This window comes from Anolis sagrei, chromosome 4, assembly GCF_037176765.1.
Source record: "Anolis sagrei isolate rAnoSag1 chromosome 4, rAnoSag1.mat, whole genome shotgun sequence".
Classification (NCBI taxonomy): Eukaryota; Metazoa; Chordata; class Lepidosauria; order Squamata; family Dactyloidae; genus Anolis; species Anolis sagrei.
The window spans coordinates 35,235,994-35,260,860 of NC_090024.1; the positions used below are offsets into that span (position 1 = coordinate 35,235,994).

Consider the following 24,867-nt stretch of genomic DNA (forward strand, 5'->3'; position numbering starts at 1 on the left):
ATGCAAGCTATCTATTTTTGTTTACTTACTTACTTACCTAAGTGATCCCTCATTACCAGAGTATGATGGCCTTCTCAGTGTAGTATCTTGGCGGTGGAATTATAGGTGACTGTGGAGTCCTATTCTTGATCCGCATGTTCTTCCACAGAGAGGGCATCATTTTCGGGTGGATGGCGGTCCCGGTCAGGGTTGGCTTGACATGCCTTCCTCTTGGCACATTTCTCCCTTTCATCCTCCATTTGTGTCTCTTCAAATTCTGTAGCATTCTTGGCCACAGCTGACCTCCAGGGCTTCCCAGTTCTCAGTGTCTTTTATTTTTAAGCCCATCTTTAAATCTCTTTCCTGTTCACCAACATTCCATTTTCCATTCTCGAGTTGGGAGTATTGTAACTGCTTTGGGAGATGGTGATTGAGCATTCAGACAATGTGGCCAGTACAGCGGAGTTGATGGTGTTGGAGCATTGCTTCAATGCTGGTGGTCTTTGCTTCTTCCAGCACACTGACATTTGTCTGCTTATCTTCCCAATATATTTGCAGGATTTTTCATAGGCAACGCTGATGGAGTTGAGTGTGATGTCTGTAGACAGTCCACGTTTTGCAGGTGTATAACAGGGTTGGGCGGATAATAGCCTTATAAACAAGCTCCTTGGTCTCCCTACGGATATCCCAATCCTCAAACACTGTCTGCTTCATTCGGAAAAATGCTGCACTTGTTGTATTTCAGTGTTAATGTTGATATTTGTGGAGAGGTGGCTGTGAAGGTAGCGGAAATTATCAACATTTTCTAATGTTACACCATTAAGCTGTATTTCCGGCATTGGAGAAGGATTGGCTGGTGCCTGTTGGAACAGCACTTTGGTTTTCTCAATGTTCAATGAAAGGCTGAGCTTCTTGTATGCTTCTGCAAGGGTGTTTAGAGTTGCCTGTAGGTCTTCTTCTGAATGCGCAAAGACTACATTATCATAAGCATATTGGAATTCTATAACAGATGTTGTTATGACCTTGGTTTTGGCTTTCGGTCTGCTGAGGTTAAATAGCTTGCAATCTGTCTGACAGAAGCTTTATACCAGTGGTTTTCAACCTGTGGGTTCCCAGGTGTTTTGGCCTACAACTCCTAGAAATCCCAGCCAGTTTACCAGCTGTTAGGATTTCTGGGAGTTGAAGGCCAAAACATCTGGGGACCCACAGGTTGAGAACTACTGCTTTAAACAGAAGCTTGACCATCAAAGACACAGCAGCAACACACTAAAGAGGAAACGTAAATTTACTCTTCTTCAGCAGAGTTCAAAACAGTAAAATAAGATTGTGTCACAAAACTCACATAGTCTTTGTATGCAGTTAGACCAACACAAAGAGTATGGCTTCTCCAACTTCAATCTCCAGAGAGTGAATGAGGGAAAGCATCATGTATCCCAGTAGGTACCCAGTTAAATCCCACCTGGAGTGGCCCAAACTTACTAGCTTTAATATACACATTCATGTAACCTATGTATAATAACCACCAAAATGAGTCTTTTTTCTCTCTTAACACACCTGGTGCGGGAAAGGTAGTAATCCCACACAAATCTTACTGCTGATTTTACATAAACCTCAATACTATCCACTGCTTTGTGCCACTACCACAACTTTTGGCTTGCCCTTAGTAAAATAAATGTTCCACCAGAAGGGCACCTAAATAATATATGTTCAGTATATCTCCAGAGCAGCTCAGTGGAAGATCTTGTTTCACATTCCTCCCTTTACCAAACAATGCATAATGTATTGAATTTAACGGCTGCTTTGCACTTCTCATTGTCGAATCTAAATCTCATGCCTGATGATTAATGGAACGGTAAAGAGGTCTCTTCTGTGATTGCCAGATGAGAAGCTTACGGTAGACTATATTCTAAAAGCTGCCAGATTCAACAGACATGGTTTATCTTCCTGCTCTATATCATCTGCCAGATGCATTCAGCTATGAATCACCTTTTGCTGGGTGTTTAAGAAAAAGCGATCCACACAGTCTCCTTGTGTTCTAACTGCTGGGTATTGTCACTTCATTTGGGGTTCATTTCAGAATAAACATGGTAATTAAAGACAAGTTGTTTTTAGCATTTTAAAATAATGATTAAATGTGAGATGTGTAGTAGGCAATTCTATAAATGTTCAAGTATGCGCTTGAATATTATTTCTATTGAATTTTGCATGTATGGGCTGATTCTCAGATTTGTTTTGACAACAGCTAGGGAGTGCGGGTGGCATTGATGATTGCGATGACCTGTCACAAATGTGGCAATACAGTGGCATTTGATCATGCAGACATTTACAGCTAGTTTCAAACCTTTTGTTGTGGTTGTTTATATTTGTGCTTAGAAAGCAAATGCCAATACTTTCCCTCCTCTAAAAAAAAGCATCAGAGTCTTGTTTGTTTTTTAAAGGATGGCCTTTCAGGGATTAGATTTTGTTGGCATATTAGCGTTGATGTGAAACTTGGTTCCAGCTCAGATGAACAGTTCATAACATGGAAAAATTGTTCCTGAACTGTAGCAGGAACTACAGATGCTCCCCTGAAATACTAAGGCTGTATCTACACTGTAGATTCAATGCAGTTTGACACCACTTTAACTGCTGTGACTCAATGTTATTGAATTATTGTAGTTTTACAAGGTCTTTAGCCTTCTCCACCAAAGAGCACTTCATCAAACTACAAATCCCAGGATTCTATAACATTGATCCATGGTAGTTTAGTGGTGTCAAATTGCATTAATTCTACAATTTAGATTCTACAGAGGACCTTAGGCTAAAATCCCTATTTCTTGTATCTAGGCATAGTAGTAGGTACAAACAGGATGCCATCAAGGTATTAGTGACTGTGATAGGCTTCCTGACCATTGTTTTTTCCTTCCTTCAATCTTTACCTGACTTTGTTATTCTTTAAAACCCTTATTACAAACTTGTGTTATGTTTTATGATTTAATTGACAGTGATATGTTATTGTTGTTGTATGTTAGGTTTTCATATGTTTGTGAGTCATTAAATTTTGTCCCTGGGGTGAGAAAAGTGGTATACAAATGAAGTAAATAAATAATAATAAAGAAATATTCATTCATTTAATCTCCCATCTTTCTCCTGCTATGGGACCCACAGCACCTTACAAAACAAAACAAAGCTAAGAGCCTTGCTGTTAAAAAGTTAAAACACAATTAAACAAGCAATCCTGTTCAAAAAGGGCAACACTGGATTTTCCACCTGCAAGTTGAAGCGGCATAGGCAAAATGGCAATGACAAGAAATGTTTTCTTAAACCAAATCGTGGGTGGAATATTAAGAGACAGAACTACAGTAATCAGTTCTCTACCAGCGGTTTTTTTTAAATCTGATCATTCAACATTTGGCATCTGAAATCCAAGTTACTCTTTCCAAAGCTTACTGATTTAATAATAATCATCATCATTGTCATCTTTATTTGTATCCCGCCCCCTCTCCCAAAAGAGACTCGGGATGGCTGCAGCTTTACTGCAGCTTTCTACTCAGTATCCAAAACTATCCCCAGGAGCAGGTTTTGGTGAATACAAGAAGATGTCATGGATTGGAAGGGTCAGCTGTAATAAGTGAAAGTGGATTTTCACTGGTACAGCACAAATGTTTGCTATAATTCAAGAATTGCAGCTTCTTGTCACAGTGCTGTGGTTTTTGCACTTTTACCAAATCAAAAGTTTTGAATTCCAGTTTTGCATTGTGCTCTTAGATCCTTGCTTTCCAAAATCTGATAATGGGAAAAGCTGCTGATTCTTGTAAGGAAAACCAAAAAAATATTTGCTGTTTTTATATCTTTTCACAATGTGACTATAGCTCAGAGGCCAATTCAGGTTTTTTTTTCTCAAATAGATCTTCAAAGGTACCATATGGTCCTTTGATATATTTTTTAAAATGAAGTCTAATGACAAATGGAAGAAAACCAAAATGTTTGAAGAATCTACTACATGGCTAGCTTTAAAAGATTTGTATATTAGTGAGGAAAAGAATTATGCCATATCGGTTTAGGATGAGCCAACTGATCTATTCTGTAAGAGGTCTTGGAAATGAAATGCTTTATTGTCCTCTTCATTTTATATAAAGGTTATATTGCTTGATTGAATCATCAAAGAGGGAGGGGGTTTTTTTTAGTTCTGTTGAACCATTAGGTATGATATTCTTCTGCTTCTCTTATCCTTCCCCCTCCTTCCTTTTTCTAGATTCTCATCGGGAATTCCTTCACAGACCTGCTTCTGGATATGTGCCAGAGGAGATCTGGAAGAAAGCTGGTAAGGGTTGTTTAAAAACATGAGTGTTACAGTTTGGCAGCTGTGTGCATTTGTTAATGCTCTGGTTTAAGAAATAAAACCACAACAAAAAACTCAGGCTAATAGATCATAGTTTCAAAAAATAATTTTATGCGGGAACAGATCAGAACACAAAATCATTTTAATTACAGCATCATCTACATCTGAAGATAAGAGGTTGTCAATTTGTTAGAGAGAGAGAGAGTGAGAGACTCAGATAATAAACAGATCATTTTCAGGATATATATCACATCTCATTTTGGAAAAGTTATTAACCCAAATGATTAATTTTTGGCTCACTTTATAAAATATAATAAAAGTCATATTTAAAAGAAACAATATCAGTTTGGCAAGTTTTCATTATTTATTTTCATCCTTTAGGTAAAACAAAAGATACTTGGTTTTAAGCCTCTGCAAATACAGTCAGATCAGTTGGCTCAGAACAGAAAAAATAGGAGCTTGGAAAAGTTACATGTTGTGACAACAAAACAACAACAACATCTTTATTTTTGTATCCTGCCACCATCTCCCTGAAGGGACTCGGGGTGGCTTACATGAGGATCAAGCCCAGTCAAAGACAATTAACGTATGGAACGATAAAATTCATGTAAAAATCATAAAAACATAACCATAATAATCTACAATCAGTGGCCGAGCACAGCGGGCATATTCAAAACTAAAGGGCGAGGCAAGGGTGAGGCAAGGACTACAGTTCTTAGAATCGGCAGCCGTCATGATCAGCACCCATTGTCCAAACCTGGGCCAAAATCTGAACTCAAGAAGCTCCCCACAACCATCCCCCTCCTTGTCATTTCGAACCCCACTCTTTTCTTTGATGACCACAAACAATGAATAACAGTGATAGGAGCTGTAACCACCATATTCTGTCAGGTGATAAACATTGTGAGACTGGCAAAGGAGAGTATCTTATGAAAACCGATCAATTTGAAAAATGAACTTTCTGATTCAATGAGGAAAGAAACCCTTCATGTTCAGAAAGAAACTAGAGGCATTTTCCTCTCCTCAAATGCAAATTTTATATTTAACCATTTATCCTTGAAGCATTGGACTTAAAGCTCATGATTACTTCTGGCTCCCGGCTTAATGCTGACAACAGAAGCTGCCAAAAATGCTGTGCTCTGCAGGACATAAACACGGTGCTCATGAGATTTGAGTTCTTGCATCAGATTTATGCAATAGCTATGAGAAGTGAATTGGTAATTTCCAATACTAGCCAAACTACAATTATTATTATTATTACTATTACTACTATTTCCTAATATGCCACAAGTGCTATACAAGAGTGAACAGATTCAAAGTATGACAGAGAGTACTAATAGCTTTTTAAAGAAATCAATTTCATACAAGATGTGATAAATTAAGAGATTTGTTAACAAAGATACGTTCATTGCTAACCATGGTTCATAACATACAAAAGGCTTGTATTTAAATTTGAGACTTTTTTTTCATAAAGATGGTAATAAAATTTGCATCTGTGGGTTTGTCTTCATATATTTCATTTCAAGGGATCAGAGAATGTTTGCAGTTGGTAATAAATATTCAAGCATCTTGCAAATGTCCTACCAGTTCTCTTTGCTGATCTGTCTGTGCCGGTGGGACCAGAATAGGAATGCATAATTTAAATATAAATTGCCTTATTTGCATATACAATTAGTCAAGCTGCAGCTTTGATCGTAAGCAAAAATTATTGTCCTGTTGCCACTTAGATGGAATTGTAATTCACCTTGAATATTCAGAGTAAATGAGTCCCAGTCTTGCATAGCTGCATAGTCTGATTTTTCCTTTCCCTCCAACATTTTTGAGAGGGTAATGTCAGGGCATATTTTTAACTCTCATAAAAATGTAAGCATACTGGCCTTTTTGCTATCATTTTTCTTTAAACTATTGTTTCCTCTCTAGATTTTTAGACCAGGCACATTGTACCAGGCAACACATATCCTTTAATAAATGTATTTTATGCTCAGCCTTGTCCTTAACATGTCTATGGGAAAGGATATTTTGACTTCCTAATAAAATAGAATAGCTAGGACCCTCCCAGACAGGTTTTCTGCTTAAAACTGGAGCCCCTTCCACACAGCTGAATAAAATCCGACATTGTCTGCTTTGAACTGGAATATATGACAATGTGGACTCAGATAACCCAGTTCAAAGCTGAAATCGTGGGATTTTCTTCCTTGATATTCTAGGTTATATGACTGTGTGGAAGGGCCCTGGATTATATGAGTCTGCAGTGCCAGATAATCTGGGATAAACAGAAAACTTGGGATCAGATCCTGGGATATAGGGCATGTCTGGAAGGGTTCTCAGAGCCCTTCCACACAGCATTATAATCCAGAATATCAAAGCAGAAACTCTCACAATATCTGATTTGAACTGGGTTATCTGAGTCCACACTGTCATATATTCCAGTTCAAAGTAGAAAATGTGGGATTTTATTCAGCTGTGTGGAAGGCGGCCATAGTGTCTGCCATTTAAACAGGAATTTTGACAATAAGGTTAGGGGTATTTAAGAACTTTTGTGGTTTCAAACTGTGCTCTTCCAATAAAAATATATACCATCAAATGTCAAAACTATGACCAAAATTCAGATATCCTTGGCATGTATCAAAGAAAGCTTTAGGGTTGAGTTTTCTAAAAGAACATACGCACAAAGATCATATTCCTTTTGAGTCTGAGACATATCAATATGGCATTTCATCTGCTGTACAAAAAGACAGACAGAGAGAGAGAGTCCAAAGTGACACAGGGTTCAAGTAAACATTTGGTATAAGTCCTGACATTCTAGTCTACCGGATTAACTAACAGAAGAATCCTGTGCATATTTCTGCAGACATGGTTCCCAATGGACATCATGGAGCTTAACCTCTACTGAATGCTGATAGTCTTGTAGGTTTATTAGTGGAGATGCAACAGCTTTGGCTAAAGGGAACTAGATTTATGGTACCGTGGAATACAGAACAAGCCACTATACCCATAGAACATTTGTAACTCTAATATTTTTATTCTACAGTAAAACATTTTTATTAGGAATCTTATGTTTTTAATTAAACAGAACATTTAATTAAGGTGCTTCTTAAGTGGGTGAAACAATTAAGTGCAAACACTTGAATGAAACATGTCATAATTAGTTTTAATAGAGTGTTAATTGGTACTAGGTTTGCCAAGTTAATAATTACTGCTTATTACATTTTCAATTAATCATTGTCATTTTGCTTTGAATAAAGATGAAAATTAGATACACTAAATCAGGGGGAGGATAGTTTCCTTGTTAATTAGAGTAGTTGGATTAAAAAACCCCACTTGTGTTAGTTGTCACTTGAACACATGAAATCTTCCATTCCTCTTCCATCAAATAACCAACTGGCTCATTGATGACAAGTCATGTTATCTAGTGTGAAAAAGCAGGATGTGTTACATTAACTTCTGCTTGGCAATTTAGATCTAAGACACTGCAACCATCCTCTCATTATTCTAAGGCTCTAATCCAACTATGCATTTGAATGCACATTTGTCTATGATACTATTTGTTTACAATTCAAAATGATTAAATAACTACTATTATAAAAGTATAACAGAATGCCATTTAAAAAAACATTTTTTCAGAAGAGCAATTTGTTTTTGTATGTTTAAAATTGACTTTCTCAAATAGGAAATGATACCCAGACAAAGTTTTTTAAAAGGCCCATAGTAGTTTTTGTCCAAGCTTCAAACTACTTGCAGTATGGCCTCATATCTACATTCCCAGATTTTTCAGACTCTATAGAAATGAAGTTCTATATCATATAGTCATGCTGGAGGCCCTCAAAATAACTGGAGATGACATATTTTGTCAAGTGTAGATAAATAATGCCAGTTTCACAGATGTGTACTGTATTTATTTATTTATTTATTTATTTATTTATTTATTATTTAAAACTTTTATATCCCGATCTTCTCACCTTCATAGAGGGACTCAGACCAGCTTAGAGCAAGGATTCAATGCTACTAATGCAAGTTAAAACATCATACAACAATACAAGATTAAAATACATATAGATAAAGTACATATATATACTATAACATAGAAATTATGAATAAAGAGAGCTGGCTCATACCATGTCATTCCATTGTCCTATATTTGAATTCTTAAGTCCCATTATATGCAATGGTATAATACAGTGATGGCCCTAACAACAGCAACAACAACAACAACATTATTGTTGTATCGCGCCACCATCTCCCTGAAGGGATTCAGAGCGGCTTACACATGATACAAGGTGTCTAAAAACAGAACATAAAATGAAAATAATTTCACAGCTGGCTAAGTGTCAGCTGCATTAAGATCACTTCTGACCAAAAGGTCATAAGTTCGAAGCCAGCCCGGGTTGAAGTGAGCTTCTGACCAATTGTGTAGCTTGTTGTTGATCTTTGCAACCCGAAAGACAGTTGCATCTGTCAAGTAGGAAAATTAGGTACCACCTATGTGTGGGGAGGCTAATTTAACTAATTTGCAAGGCCATAAAAAGACTCCAGCAAAGCACTGCAGTAAAAAGCAAGTGACAGCTTCCCTGGCGGCCAGAAAAGTTAAATAGCCTCTGACTGTCTGTCTATATCTGTTGTGTGTCTTTGGCACTGAATGTTTGCCATATATATGTACACCGTAATCCGCCCTGAGTCCCCTGCGGGGTGAGAAGAGCGGACTATAAATACTGTAAATAAATAAATAAATAAAATCCAATTCAATAAAACATATAAACAACAACTAACATTCAATTAAAAACAGTGCTCCTCAACCAATCCATAAAATGAGAAAATCAAGGCATTTATTTTTGGAGTTTTTGTAAAATACCCATATTTCTTTTATTCCAAGACATCAACGATTGTAAGGCACACACTAATTTCCGTACCACCAACAGTATAAAAGCTGAATACCCATGATTCTAAGACACGCCCCTTTTAGAGACATTTATTTGGGGGTGGGAGTTTGTCTTAGAATCGAATAAATAGAGTATATTTTCAAGCTGATTGAATCTATGTATACAGAATCCGTGGATGTAGAGAGCTGATAGTATGTTCATATACTACATGATGTGAAAAAAAATCACAATAATGAAAAAACAAGGAATGATCTCTTCCAAAAAAGAAGAGCACTGTAAGGGAATTCAGTGGCAAGAAAATCTCCATTATAATGCTGCAGCTTATGATCAGAAACACTACAAGAAAGCAAAATTGTTCAGCCATGTGGCCCCTCTTCCAGTCTTTAGATTGGATAAGACATAACCAACCTGTTTGAGCTGCTCTAAAGTCATCTATAGAGAGAAATATGAAAATAACAAAACAAGCGTCATGTTTTTGTGTATATTAACTATACCTCCGATTAGGGGCAGCTCAACCCATTCCGCAAAGTAAGCATTTGCAGTATAGTTGATTTTGCCCAGGGGCGTTCTTGAGGCACTCTTGGGGGGAAATAGACCTTGACATATGCGAGTTGTAGTTACTGGGATGTAAAGTTCACCTACAATCAAAGAGCATTCTGAACTCCACCAATGATGGGATTGAACCAAATATGGCACACAGAACTCCCACGATGAACAGAAATATATATCAGTGATTGGTTGGGGGGGGGGGAATACTGTTTGCTTACCGTTGAAAATTACCTAGAGCCGCCTCTGCCTCCGATGATGGGTATTTGCCCAAATGAGAAACATATACATTACGTTATTCAGAACATAACTACTTTGTACATATGACCATTGATCTTGTTGAGCTGGAAGGAATGTCTTCTCTTGTTTGCAGAGGAAGCAGTCAATGAAGTAAAACGTCAGGCAATGACTGAGTTGCAGAAGGCAGTGTCAGAGGCAGAACGGAAAGCCCATGATATGATTACTACAGAGAGAGCAAAAATGGAGCGCACAGTAGCAGAAGCAAAGCGGCAGGCTGCAGAAGATGCACTAGCTGTGATCAATCAGCAAGAGGATTCTAGTGAGGTAAGCCATTCCTGTGTAAAAAGCCAATTCCAAACTCTCTTCTGCTTTAAAATCTTAAGTTAAGGCTGTAGAAATATTGAAGTTTTCCTTACAAAGTTTGTTATCTTCATAAGTGAAGATATATGGCATTGTGTGCAAGGCAAGTATATTTTCATAAGTGAAAATACAGTATATGGCATTGTGTTTTTAAAAGAAAAGTGGGAACAAATCAAAAATTACGAAAAAAGAAAGAGCTGACAAAAGTCAAGTTAGCTAAAATTTGCTGAGCAAATCCTCGGCACTCTGTCTGATGCCTGAAATCATATCATAACAGAAAATGCTTTGTGCATCACTAGTGCAAAAATATGAGCAACATTGGATATGTGAATTGTATGCTTTTCACATTTTTTTTTCAAATTAAAACATATGGCTAGCTTTTGTGTGGTGGTTTTGCATCAAAGTCTCCCAAAATGTGAGAAAATGAAAGAAAAACCACAGCTTTAAGCATTTACTTGGGTCTTTCCCTTCTCCATCACTGCTTTCATGCAAATTTCTTCAGTTTCAATGGTATTCATCCCTTGCTCTTGTCATCCTAAAATAAGGCAAAGGAAATTATTGTGCCATTAAACTTGGCTAATGTTGAAATCCCAAATCTATTTATCTTGAACTTAATCCCACTGACTTTAGAACTTGTTTCCAAAGAAGGCTAAAGTTGCATTCTTAAATCTATTAAAAGAAACAGGCACCATTGATAAATAGCAGAATTCCCTGCAAGTAAATATGTTCAAGATTTGAAGGCGACTTCAGTAAAAGTATGTTGGCTCTCTGAATGTTAATGCAGAAGGGTTTGCTCTCTAAGTACCTTTCTTTAGTACATCTACTTTCTATGTATGCCACCATGGCAACATTATCCATTGAATTTTGTAGGGAGAGCTTTGTTTCTCTGTTTTAGTCTGCATTTGTTAGTGTCTGATTCCTTCTATTTTTCCCCATTTCATGCTAGAAAGAAATATGCCAATGTTGTCATAAGAATGTGGCTACAATCGGTGTATGCACTCATGTATTAATCAAATTATTTTATGCAATCATATATGCCTTGTGCCAGGTATGGGCAGCCTTCAACCCTCAATGACCATCCATGCAAGCCAGGGAAACCCCACTTAATGTTATCTGCCATTGGCGGATCAGTTAATGCCGCTGGGAAATAGAGATCTGAGTTGTGGGTGGCTGAGAAAGATAAGACAGCATCCACCCCAACCCAGCAAACTTCAACAAAACATTAGGGTTAGGAATACATTTAATATGACCTCTTTTAGTGTGGCAAAATGAAATGGGGAGGTTGCGTGTATATGTGCATGTATACACATGTGACCTCAGTTGGCATGAAACCCTCAGGACCCAAAATATTCTGTACACTGACTTGGTGCCCATGAAGTTGGTTTCTACTGAATTAACCCACTGACCATACTTGCCCACTTCTATATGATTCAAGGGCAAGAATCATTCGGCACTCCAGATATCTGTGAACTGAATTTCCTGTCAAACTGACCAGTATGGGAAATGGCAAGGAATGTTCACTAATAAAGCCCAAGTTCAGGAGAGAGTCAAATGATTCCTGACCCTGGTCTAATCTAATTTCCAAAACAGAAATTTATATGCAAAGTGCATACTCTGCCATAAAGATACAGTTGTAAGTGTTGATAGCCCAGTTTCGGACTGCATTTTTTAGCTAACTGGGACTCATTTTTGAGTACATATACATAAGATAGAACTGTATTTATTTCTCATGACACATTTATTTGGAGCCACCATTAAAAAATGTAGGTTGGATTTATAGCACCAAATCACTTTCATCTCCTTCTCCTTCCCCCCTTTTCTGCATATACTGAAAATACAACATATATTTTCAGTGGTTGTACCTATTGATTAAACTGTATCAGAAGGTGGGTGTGGCATAATCACAAATGTAACCAGAAACAATGAAAAGTAAATAACATCTTATAGTGACACCTCCATGTCAAATGTGTTTCTTAATCCAATGCAAGTGAATGTTCATAGGCTAGAGGCCTCTTTCACTGAAAACTGAATTGTATTTAATTTAAGATAAGAAATCTAAGCAACAGACTGATTGTGATTCAAATAGTTTTTAACTTGCAATGCTTTTCCAAATAAAGGAGGAGTCTGTGAATGTACCATTGTCAGAGGACTGGGATTTCTATGGGAGGGGGAAGTGTGAGCAGAGTCGAGAGAACATTTTCTTAAGCAGAATTTATTATTTCACCTACAGGGATTATGTGTAAGACAAGGATACAGAGGCAGCATCTGGCAAAAGAAAAATTGAATCAAAGAGCAAGAAAGAGTAAATTAGGGATGAAAGTGGTAAATTTCAATTCAGACATGAAGGTGTCAGTAAAGGCTTTGAATTTCTATGGTGGTGGACAAAATGGGTCCATATATAACGGGAAGTCAGAAGTGAAGAGCGAGTGATATGTTTTGTTTTCAGTTCTGAAGTGTTTTGGATAAAATGAATTCTTGTGTCTTTCAGAGAAAAAAGAAATGTTAAAATCTGTGTGGAAAGGGAAGTCTTGATTAAGCCCACGCCACTAAACAGATGCTAAGTATAATTGCTTTCAGTTTAACATTGCTGGCAAACTTTGTTTATAGTCTATCTTGGTTGTCGTTGTTGTTTTCTTTTGGATATTTACACCTAACAAAGTATTTTTGGGAGCATAGCTTTTGACTAATTTTATAAATACTAACATATTTATAAGGAGTGGTCTATGGTGTTGACATATTTTCCATAATTTGTGTATTTTGAAGCCTGTGCATACTTTTAATTGTTTGAAATGCTTCTCTTAATATATTCAGCAAGCTTGTAACCTCAAGAATGACTCAGGTTGGAAGATTCAGATTAGTTTTTTGCCCCTTCATGAAAGAGCTGGCAAAAATCACAGGCAGATAAATCAGCGGCATGCTGCAATATGTATCCATTATTTAAGGGAGAGTAAGGTTTTAATTGGTCCCAGGCATCACCAGAGATGAAAGGCTATTGTAGAAACACTGTAGAAACACTGGATGCCCAGAGTTTCGACTTAATGTGTAGCAGATGAATAAGGAGGAGACAAAAGGAATTGATTTTCAACATCTGAAAGTTTTCTCAGGAAGAGAGTCTAGAAGAACTGTGTGTTTTATTTTTTGTTCTAGTACTTAACTGTTCCACTACAGAATTAAATGTGACATAAATTAAAATGTAACAGCATTGTGTAGCTGAGCTATATAGACAGTGTCTTTAATGGATGCTGCCTGGCCTGATGATTAAACTGCTATCCTCCTTGTATGAATGTATACCAAGGATTCTGTGTTGCTTGTATTGTTACAAAAATTAAATTAGAAGGTTCAGCATCAACTTATCAGGAAGGCAGGAATGTACTGCATGCTTGAAGAATTTAGTCTCTTTGAATGATAAAGTTAAATGGGCTGATCATGATGTCATGTACTGGATTAATTCATGGATTGGGCCTTAATGATCCACTAGCTCTCATAATTCCCATATGTTTCAATATAGTTCTCAATTCAAAAGAATAAATAAATACCAAAGTACAGTTTGAAAAGCAGATTAAAATGTTTTCTGACACTTCTATTTTGAAGTGATATTTTAAAAATTCATATTAATACCGAAATGGAAAATAATAGAATTTTAAAAGGCTAATTTTTCCATCCTTTGATAGAGAGGTAGGTACAGCACAAATTATCTCGGCCACATACCTAAACACTCCTTTTCAGATCTGTACAGCCAAAGAAATTTATAGGGCTTTAAAGTAGAGTTGTCTCTAAATATAAGCATATTTGGAAGGCAGAGGGTGGTTCTACACAGCCACAAAATACAGGCCAAGACTAGCACCCAAAATGCTTGCAGCTAGACACAGGTGCCCTAAGTGCCTAGGCGGCAGGAAGGCGTCTGTACTGCTCAGATGACAGATTGTCCATATCTGACACTGCTGGAGCTAGTTCAGCACTGATTGGCAAGGGCCCAATTGGCACCCACTGTCCCACCCCAATGCTGCTAGCTACAGGAGTACAGGGGGACCTACCTGTTGGTGGTCCATAGCTCTCCCTTCATCTAGGCCATGTGACTGGCAAAGAAACCTGGGAGGAGCAATGGAGGGAAGCAACAGGGTCGGAGAGAACAGCCATCCCATGCCCCCAGGCCACCTGAACAAGGAAACACAGAATAGCTGTTCAGACAACCATCACCAGTTTTGCATAGGAATTGGCTCTAGATACCTGCACTGCTGAATGCAGGGAAAAGCCCACAAGACCAGTAAAAAGGAGATGATGTTTGCTTTGTTATTGTTTTCCTTTAGTGGCAATCCTGTCCTTTTTACTCAAGATCTTTATGGAACAATCCTTTCCAGCCCAGTGGGTGGAAGTAATATAGAGAACTGCTATTAAAATGTCTGTTCTTCAACCTCATATGCGATTGACATTGTACCCTGAAATTTTATTTCTCACACAAGATTGCATTTAAAGTATAGCTTAAACTACAAACCTTCCCTATTATACATGGCTTAATCCATAACCATTTCTTTGGAAGAAATCAGGTTGTTTTTTTTTTTTTGTTCTGTTGGAACAAAATAAAGGTTTTGAATGAATCATCTAAGAAGGCTTGCAATTCTGGTTGGTGTTATTCATTCAAACCATTGTTTGCTAGTTCATAGGTAGGTAGCAAACAATTGGGTTTTGATGGAAAGAGGACATACCAGATTAAACCATAGTCGTGATCAAGAGAATGACTGAATTGGTGAGTCATCTGAATTTTGCCTAAAATCACCTCAAGTTCATTGTTTTAAAGGAATTTAAGTTCAAATTAATATACCTTCATATATTTTCTAGTTACTTCCATTAAACATGAAACTGGCCTCCCTCCCAGTCCATTGCTTTTTTTAAATGGTGTGGGATTCCAACATATACTGAGGAATGGAGCCGGTGTGCTAATTCATTATTTAATTTCATGGGAAGATGCATATTTAAAAGCAGAAGGACAGGAGCAGAACAACCTGTCAACAGATAATTTCTTCACCACTTCCATAGAAATGGAATCTAGATAAAAGAAGATTATATGCTCATCAGAAGACTATTTGGCTAAGGACCAAACCAAGTGTGAACATGCTCCCTTTCAGTGACTTGCTGTGCTTGGCTTGGCTTCATGGCTGTTGTGCAAATAGTGAGGGTGAACAGCTTACTGAAGGTATTGCCAAGGTTACTGGGAAATTAAAAACATCTTCCCTTTTATACCAACATACAGTGACACTGAAGAATCTTACACATACGGTGTTCTTCACTGCTTGTGTGTGGATTGCAGAGTTCTTCGTAGTTGGAGCAGATGCTTTTCTTTTCTTCTGACAGCTGCTCAGATAAAAACACAACTGCAGCTGGCCCAACAATATTATATAGAGGGTTTTTTTCTTTGCTGTTTATCTGCTCGGCTGTACATTTTGAAAACAACATCTAGCAATAAGGAGATTCTGGAGATCACAGCCACAACTGTGATACTTAAATTATCAATGATACAGCATTGCTCTTTGGAATAGGGTTGCAATTAGTGCAATTAAATGCTAGGAATGTGATTTGAATTCCTGTGTGTTCCAACATTTTGTGTGCCGAATTAGGGGTTGCCACTTGATTTGACAAATTCATCATCTTTTTAAGTTACATTATAAAGCCGGAGTATTTCATGTTAGGAACCAGTTTTATCCATTAAAGTTTGCATTTTCATAAAATTTGGTGAATTAGAAAGCTGAATTTCTCCACATTTTTAGATATTCTAAATTATATGGAAAGTAAACATTTGGGGTAACTAATCGCAAGTAAGCATTTCAGATTAACATAGGAAAGTGTAAAAATTCTTACAAACCTGTTTTTCAAGTAAGAATGGAAGAACTATATCATTTGCATAAATATGCCTTAATATGTGGACTTAGATTTCAAAACCAAGACGAGAGAATAGTTCTTATCTGAAGCAAATTAATCCAGATAATGACATATTGGAATGGTTTTTATAATCTGACATGCTTGAAAAGAAGTGGCTGGTCGTACGAGCTGTTCAGCAGAGGAACCCTCTGCCTTGGAATATGATGGGATATGGTGGGAATATGGTGGGAGCTCTTTCCTTGGAAGCTTTTAAACAGAGGCTGGATGGCCATCTGTCGAGAGTGCTTTGATTGTGCTTTTCTTCCATGGCAAAAAGTTGGACTAGATGACCCATGTGGTCTCTTTCAACTATCCAATTCTATGATTCTTTGATTTCACTGCTGCCTTGTTCTTCATAACCAGTCACTTTATTTGTGCATTGGGTGGGAATCATGTGGCTTTCAAGATATTGCATAGCATTTTCCACCATTGCTTTTAATAGCTAGAAGTACTGGATGTTGTTTAACCCTTTAAAGAGTTTTAGAGGGACTACATTCAAGGTGTCAGCCTCACGTTCTAATAGGCAGATGTTGAAACATCATCTGGCCTAGATGATAAGTAGAGATATTGCTCTGGTGAAGGTGGAAAGGGCAGTTTTAAAGAACTGCTTTATTTTAAGTAAATTCAAGGTGCTTTTAGCAGAGAGGGTAAAACATGTTCCGGCCTATATAGGACTTTATAGGCAGTACTGTGATTTAAGCCAGTGGCTCAGTATTCTATCTTTCCCCTGGAAGGAAATGGACAAACACTTCAGAAAGTTTTCCTGTTGTGTATACCATCAATCTAATAGTCAGGGGTTTACTCACTGTTGCTGGCAGTCTGTTTCATTAGCTTAGTTGACTGAACTCAATGGCAATTCGATGTCATCATTATTTATGTACTTGACATCTACAATCAGATAATGGATTACTCTGAGAGAGAGCATTATAAAACTGGCTAGGTCATTATGATTGCTGTCATTCAAAATTTAAGTACAAAAGGATTCAAGTATATAAGCAGAAGTAAATTACCTTTATCCTACACCAATGTCAAAATAGCCAGAACAGTTACTCTTCATTCAGACTAATGGATGATGGGTAAGGCTATCACTGGGTAGTAATATTTGGCTACCTGTATATTTCTTAAAAGTAGGAAGGAAACTGGAGAGAGGACAGCTTTCCACATGGGCTTCACAAAGTATTTGATCAGTCACTGTTCTGTTTTGTACTCTTAAATTAGACAGATTGTTGGGAAATCTGCAATCTGATACCTCATGGGTACTTATTTTTGGAAGTTCAAAGCAACTCTATAGTCGGGAGATGGTTCAGTTGGTAGAGTGAAAGAAGCTGGGTGAAAGTATTGACCAATTTTCCTCTATGCCATTTTCTTAGCCTTTATGACATGTTAGTTAGATTACAAGTACTATTCCTTTCTAATTTGCATGCCCGTGCTTGGATATGTGCATTATCTTAAGCACTGCTTAAGGATCTTGCAGTGGCTAGTAGGAGTTTCCTACTTCCTGAATTTCACTGACATCACTGCTTTACCATTTTTATTCCTCTCCTTGAATACTTGCCAACTTAGAAGAACATTTTATGCATCAAATAAAAACAGACTTGAGTCCTCAAAGCACTGTTATGCAATGAAATATTATAGCAGTCTTTAAGGTGCCACAAAACCCACTTGTTTATATCCTCCCAAAATTGGTCAAAAGTCATCAGATAAAAACATTGTTTTATCTTTTATGGCAGAAAACTCATCTTAGAACATAAAGCATTCGTGGTACACATAGCTAAACATAATCAAATCTCTTCTGTCCAAGAAATCTGGTGATGAATTATACAATTTGTTCATTGCAGAACTTGGATCTTATTCAGCCCAATTTCATTAGCAAGTTCAGGAAAGTATCTCTGCAAACAAATGACAACTTTAAATAGAGGCATACATGTTCTTAGGTTCTGTTCTTGTGGTTAACTATTCCCTAAAAGAAGCACAGTTTTGTTTGAAAATAGCCTGGAAAGTATATAACTGTTTGAGCAAAACATTGCACTCTTGTAGTTGTTTGTTTTTTTTTTTTTGGTGGGTTTTTTTGTTTTGTTTTGTTTTGGTTTTTTTTGGAAGTGCCACAGCAAGAATTTCATCTGGAGCACCACTGTTCCTCGTGATCTTTGAAGAAACCATAGCTTTGGTCCAACAAAAGTTAAGCACTAGGCCTGTGCAATTTATGAAAAACTGTTTCAATACTCATTACAAAATTAGGGAGTGCTGGCGAGATGTTTCTAAAGTGTTTCTAAATTATCAAAAGTGTCAGATTCGTTACTATAATGAGAGTAACACATTTTTTGTTACTATTTTGTTAAGTAATTGTATGGAGGGGAGGCTTCCAGGGCTCCTTTCTCGCTCATTTTTATAGCTATTGTGGCAACCAACACACACACAAAATAGGCTGACAGTAGCCCTAGACAATAGTGATATCCTCAAAATAAACCAAAAAAGGATTGTGCCTGCCTTAAAAAATTTGTGTGGGTTGGTTTTTTTGCATTAACTACAATCTGCAAACACTGAATGCCACACTTCAGGAGGAAAACAGCAAAACCACTTCTGAGTATTCCTTGCCTAAGAAATCCCTAGGAAATTCATTGGGTCAGCATACATTGACAGGTGACTTTGAGGTACATATACACAATCTCATACTTTAAAATTGAGATTCTAGGTATTAAACCAGCTGCATGCCATCAAGCTATAGTGTTCATCAAAACTGTGTCCTGAACAGTCTGTCTGAGCTTTGAGGTTGGGTTCTGGAATGTCTGGTGCATTCAGCATCTGTACTCCTGCTAACTCACCTATATGCTTGTTTCCAGGGACAGAGAAGAGAAGTGAATTTTATTTGGTTATAAAATGTGATTAGTACCAGCTCTGCATTTGATTTCAGCAAGACTCATATACAGTTTTTGCACAATCCCATTAAAATGAATAGCGACTTCACCGTTGCCTTGTTTGGTATTCTGCAGCCCAAGCATTTGTCATGAGTTTCATACTGAACTCAGAATAATCCTATTGCTGTAGTTTCACTTGGGTGGGGGCGATTCCTTGTGATTATCTTTCCAAACTAAAATACTGTGTAAAATGATGATGAGCCCTCTCCAGTCTTTGTAGATGTAATGTAAGCAGAATGAACCTGAAATTGTGGACAGTGAATCAAAACCAGCTGATGATAGACAAGGAGCCTGTATTCCCAACAATTTGACCATTAAAATAAACCATCTGTTTCTCTGTGTTAGTAATTCCACCTTTTAAGAAGAGTTTTTAAAAGATGGGAATAATTTTTGCAAATCCCCCACACTTGCCAGAAGAAGAAAAAAGCAACCCACGGTTCATGCATTTGTAATTACCTGGTTTAGTCTGCATGCTTGATCAGTATGAGTTGAGTTAGAAATGCTGCATACATCTGATTTCAATCTAACAGGGAGGGAGAGGGGGAGAGAGCAGTGAGTATTGGACACTTAACTGTTCTCGCATCTGCCAAAACATTCCTGTGCCAAAAAGGAGAGAGTAAATCTAACACTGGGACTGTTTTCTAAAGAAGCCACTTGACTCCGATTAAATGTTTAATTTCCTTAAAACAGTGTTTTGGATTTAGGTCTTTGTTCTTTCCTGGTAATTGGGATTTCTGTTGTAGTTTAGGAATCTCACTTATCGGCTGGCTAGGCTCCAGCCTTCCAGCTGGCATTGCAAAGCTGGAGGGAAGTGAGCAGCAGGCATCCTTTCTGGTGGCTTCCCACTTGGCAGGGAGCGAAAGGGAGCAGAACTGGAGGATGCCGTCAGCTGGCTACATTCTTTAACAAGGAATGGGTTATTTCAAATGAAATGTAAGTAGGGAATGAAAGTTTGCATTTCAAAAAGGATCATTTTGTAATAGAAAGGGGAGGGGTGGCTCGTCCTGCATTATCAGGATGCAGGGGAAATGACAGCCCCATTTTTTTTTTTGGCTAAATGTATACCAAAATAGGCATGTTGAATTCATGGTGAAATCTTTTCTGAATTTTTGCAGTCAAATACCACATTGGGAAACTGTTCACATAAAAATGCACATAAAAGGAAACACTTTTGGGGAGAAATGCTTTCAAACAATCCCTGTGCTAGGAAACGTACTTATACAAATATATACGTTAGGGGAAATGTGTACAAAGTGTTTGCATGGATCTTTTGTCTAATGGATTTTTGCCATATTTCGTTTGTCAAGAAATTAAATAAAACCAAATTATAGATTCACCCATCTTTACTGTAGTAGAAATCCAATAGCTTCCAATTTTATCATTCGGTTTCAAATGAGAGAAAGCTAAGGCCCTTCTGCAGTTTTTCCAAGAAATAGCTTTTTTTACTTAAGTCTATGCTAAGCAGTGGGACAGTTCACATATTCTTCAGAACATAAAAATTGTAAAGACATTGGATTTTTAAAAATGATTTTACTACTTTTACTTATCACTTGAATCATAACATTGGAAGTGATCACAGGGGCCATGCAGTGCAACCCCCTGCCATTCCAGTCTTTTATTTAATTTTATCTTAAACTTGAACTTTTCATTACTGCATTGTTAAAGTTATATTTTAATGCCTTCTAAATCACCTAGCAAGAGTAATGTGACTACAGGGAATGTTCTCCACTGATGTATTTCTACTGTCTGAAACAGAAAAAAAAACATTAAGCAATAAATAAGTGGCTCTCTTTGGCTCTCTTTTAATGCTATTTGCTTACTTCAGGGTAGGAGTCTCTTGGTGCCTTTAATGTAACTAAAACATCTAACTTGTTTAGTTGCCTTTGAGAAACAATCATGTATTTATTTATTTGTGATATTTCTATCCTGCCTTTCTCAGCCCAAAGGCAACTCAAGGCGACTTACATGTTGGCATCAATTTGATGCCATAACAACGCACAATATACAATTAAAACATTAAAAACATTATAAAATCCATACAAAAACTATTAAAATATATAATAACCAATGTCTTCCTGTTAAGGAAATTAGTAACTTACTTTATAAGGTTATAACTGTTACAATAACCAATTACTTTGAGCTTATTAATTATACCTGCAACTGAGATAATTCGGCTATTAAAAATATCATATGGACCAATAAATACTTGCAATCATAATTTGAAGTTGGTGTAACAGCAACAAAACTTGTGACAAGAAAGGGATAAATATTTGTATGTGTATGTAGCTTAAAAAGTCATCTAGAAGTACTAATGTACATATACCTCTAGCACATTGGTTCTCAACCTGTGGGTCCCCAAATGTCTTGGTCATCAACTCCCAGAGATCCTAACAGCTGGTAAACTGGCTAGGATTTCTGGGAGTTGTAGGCCAAAACACCTGGAGACCCACAGGTTGAGAACCATTGCTCTAGGAGAACATAGTATTACTCAAAACATGTGTCTTGGTGAGACTCATAGCTCTTTTGTACTAGTGAGGATTTCTGAATCAATCAAAATAGTATTTGGGGTTTTTTTTCAGAGAAGTTACGGCAGCCCACTCTATTCATTGTGAACATGAAGGATTTCATTTATTTAGGGTTTCCCCCAATGACATGAGTCCAGCATACTCTTTCATGAACCTTTCTAGTGGACATTACTTGCATTGCATGCCTCCTTCAGAAGTTCTAGCAACAACCCAAAACGGGACCTTGACATAATTTTAAGGATTAAGCTCCAGCTACCAATTATTCTTATTTTTAATTGTATTTATTTTAGGGAATCTGAAAATCCTATATGAATGTGAAAAACATACTCAAGAGTATTTAGTGTGCATACAGAAGGTTTCCAATTCAATTTTGGCATTTTCACAAAGATTTTGTAGAAGAAGAAAAAAAGCTCTGATCTAAAATTCTGAAGGATTTCTGTCAATCACTGTGGGCAATACTGAGTCACATGGACAAACAGAAAGACTGGCTTGTGTGAAGAGATGCTTATATTTCTATGTACAATAACTTTTATTCCCACAATCCCTAAATACTTACTCTTTGCATGGAGTCCAGCTACCTCCCACTTTGGATTGCACCATGTGTGCCAGAATCTTTACCTAAACCAAGAGAAAGTTAATAAGTATTGTCATTGTTGTTATAGCCCTTCAAAGGTGAGTCCAACTTATGGAAACCATGTTATAGACAATGTGATTTGCTCAAGGTCATCCAGTGGGGTTTGTGGCTGAGTGATGTCCTAAACTTTGATCTCCCAGAGATCTAATCCAACACTCAAATCACTACAGTACAAAGATGGTTCTGTAAATTAAAGTGATATTGAAACTCCAGCTGTATGATTGACTTCTCTCCATCTCTTTCTATTTTTTAATATTTCTTCTACAGAGTTGCTGGAACTGTGGCCGTAAAGCTAGTGAAACCTGCAGTGGATGCAATACAGCACGATACTGTGGCTCCTTTTGTCAGCATAAGGACTGGGAGAAACATCACCACATCTGTGGACAGACACTTCAGGCCCAGCAGCAAGGAGAGACACCAGCAGTCAGCTCGTCCGCAACACCTAACAGTGGAGCCGGGAGCCCCATTGACACACCACCAGCAGCTACTCCTAGGTCAACCACCCCTGGAACTCCATCCACCATAGAAACAACTCCTCGCTAAGACTGAACACAGAACTACTTCAGACAAAAACAAGCAAAATACAAAACAAAACAAAAATCCTCATCCTCAGATGCTCAATTTTTTTACTAAAACTGTCAGATTTCAATACTACAAGAGAACTTGTATCTTGAGGTAGATGTAAAAAAAAAAAAAAAACCAGAAGGCCAGTAACGGGTCACAGTGACTTCTTGTGTATAACAAAGATGTCTTTTCTTTAGGAAACTGAGAAGAGCAGATAATTTAACACACACAAAATGATAGATTTGACCTCCTCCCTGTTATTTTCCAGTAGCTGGGATTTTAAACTAGATGACCTCATTAATAGATGCTTTACCAAACAGCAAACCAAGAGATTGCTAATTGCTGTTGAAAGCAAAAATGCTAATAATATAAAGTCACAATGTTCTTTATAACAATAATGGATTTTTTTAATGCAAGAGAGAGAGAGAGAGAGAACGAGAGAGAAAGAAAGAAAGGGGAAAAAAAACCCTCAAGGGCATGAGCATTGGATAAAGCAGCAGACATTTTAATAAGAAGATGAATAGCGTCCGTGGGTTACTGACTGAACTCTGAAGACCCGCATCAAAAACACGCAGATGTGCAGCAGATTGGAAGGAGACACAGATGTTCATTTTTTTCTTGTTTCTGAGTGAAATAATAATATCCAGGTCAACAGAATGAAAAATGGAAGATGATTTGCAGTGGGATGTAGGACTTAAAACAGCAGCAAAGGGGGGGAAATTGCCATCATACAAACAGCGCCTCTTCTTTTCCGTTCTTTGTTTTGTTTTGGTTTTGGTTTTTTGTGGGTTTTCCCCCTTTTAGTACAGAAATAAGGATACAGTCTGCAGTTAATTAGCATTTTGGCAGCTGCAATGCCAACCAGCTGCTTCTACCCTCTTCAAATTTTTCTTCTCTTTTTTTACAAGGTTTCACAGAGTAAGACAATCGGGTCTATTCCACCTCATTCGTTTTTGTATTAATGACAATGAGAATATGGTCGCTCCAGCTCCAGAACCCTTCCAAATTCTTTCCATTTCGTCCTGTCTGGGATTTTAATTGAAAAAGAAATATTTAAAATGGGGGGAAAATCTAGTAGTTCTCTTGGTGTTAAAACACTTCTGTCCTGTGAGGTTTCCCAATGGTGTTTTTTCTTGTAAATGTGTTGGGACAAATGTGAAAATGCATTGTAGTTAACCATGCTCACATTTAGTCTTCTTTATTACTAGTAGGTGAGAAACCTGTAACTTTCTATGCTGCTTTTATATCTGTCTGTAGTAGTGATACTTCTCTAGTAGTTCAAGAGAAAAAATAATTCCCCCTCTTTTTTTCGTTTGTCCTGAAGAAAAGAAAAGGAGGAAAAAAAAGCTATCTTTCGGAGCTGCTATTTCACTCTGTTATAGGGGGAAGAATTTCTGAAAACTAGCATGCTTCCCGGAATGCTAACATATTGGTGTTTTTGTAAGAGGGATGTACATAAATGTATTTTGCACTGTCACAATGACTCCCTAGGCATGCTTTTTTGGGGCAAACTCTTTTTAAAGATGCTAGAGCCATTTCACCGACTTTATCTGTAGGATAGAATAGTGGTGGGTTATTTTTTAATTTTCTCTTTTTTTCCTCTCCCTTTTTTCTTTTCTTTTTTTGTTTTGCAAAATTCACTAATGGGGATGGTTTTTTTTTATAAAAAATAAAATAAAAAATAAAACAGGCTATCATACTTTTTTAAAAAAAAGCAGTGCATGCAAATCACTGTTAAGGTCGTTAGGTATTTCTGATTTTACAAAAGAGAAAATAATGATGATGATTAGAGCTCCGATGCTGAGGTGTAGATTGACAGCTTTAACACTGCTGAATGCCAGGTTATATTACAGTATTATTACAAAAAAATAAAAAAATAAAAGGGAAGTCAGCCAAAGACTGATCTGATGGACCAAAATCTGAATTCTGAAAGCACCATTGTTACTTTCCAAATGATCAGCAGGTTAATAATGTCCAGCAAAGGTATAATGTA

The 24,867-nt window shown here is 37.2% G+C and overlaps 1 protein-coding gene across 4 annotated transcripts in view; it reads left to right on the forward strand.

The window, feature by feature from the left end:
- The window catches only part of RUNX1T1 (RUNX1 partner transcriptional co-repressor 1), a 164,410-nt gene that overhangs the window by 137,319 nt on the left and 2,224 nt on the right, over positions 1-24,867 (forward strand). For 3 of the 4 annotated variants that reach the window (XM_060775592.2, XM_060775590.2, XM_060775591.2), the window contains 3 exons: positions 4,214-4,282; positions 10,097-10,287; positions 22,578-24,867. The exon at positions 22,578-24,867 is cut by the window's right edge and continues 2,224 nt beyond it. In XM_060775592.2, the coding sequence (XP_060631575.1) occupies positions 4,214-4,282; positions 10,097-10,287; positions 22,578-22,853 (536 nt within the window). In that variant the 3' untranslated portion in view covers positions 22,854-24,867. Of the gene's footprint in view, positions 1-4,213; positions 4,283-10,096; positions 10,288-12,811; positions 12,885-22,577 lie in introns of all 4 variants that reach the window. The other variant, XR_010909799.1, reaches the window with a different exon arrangement.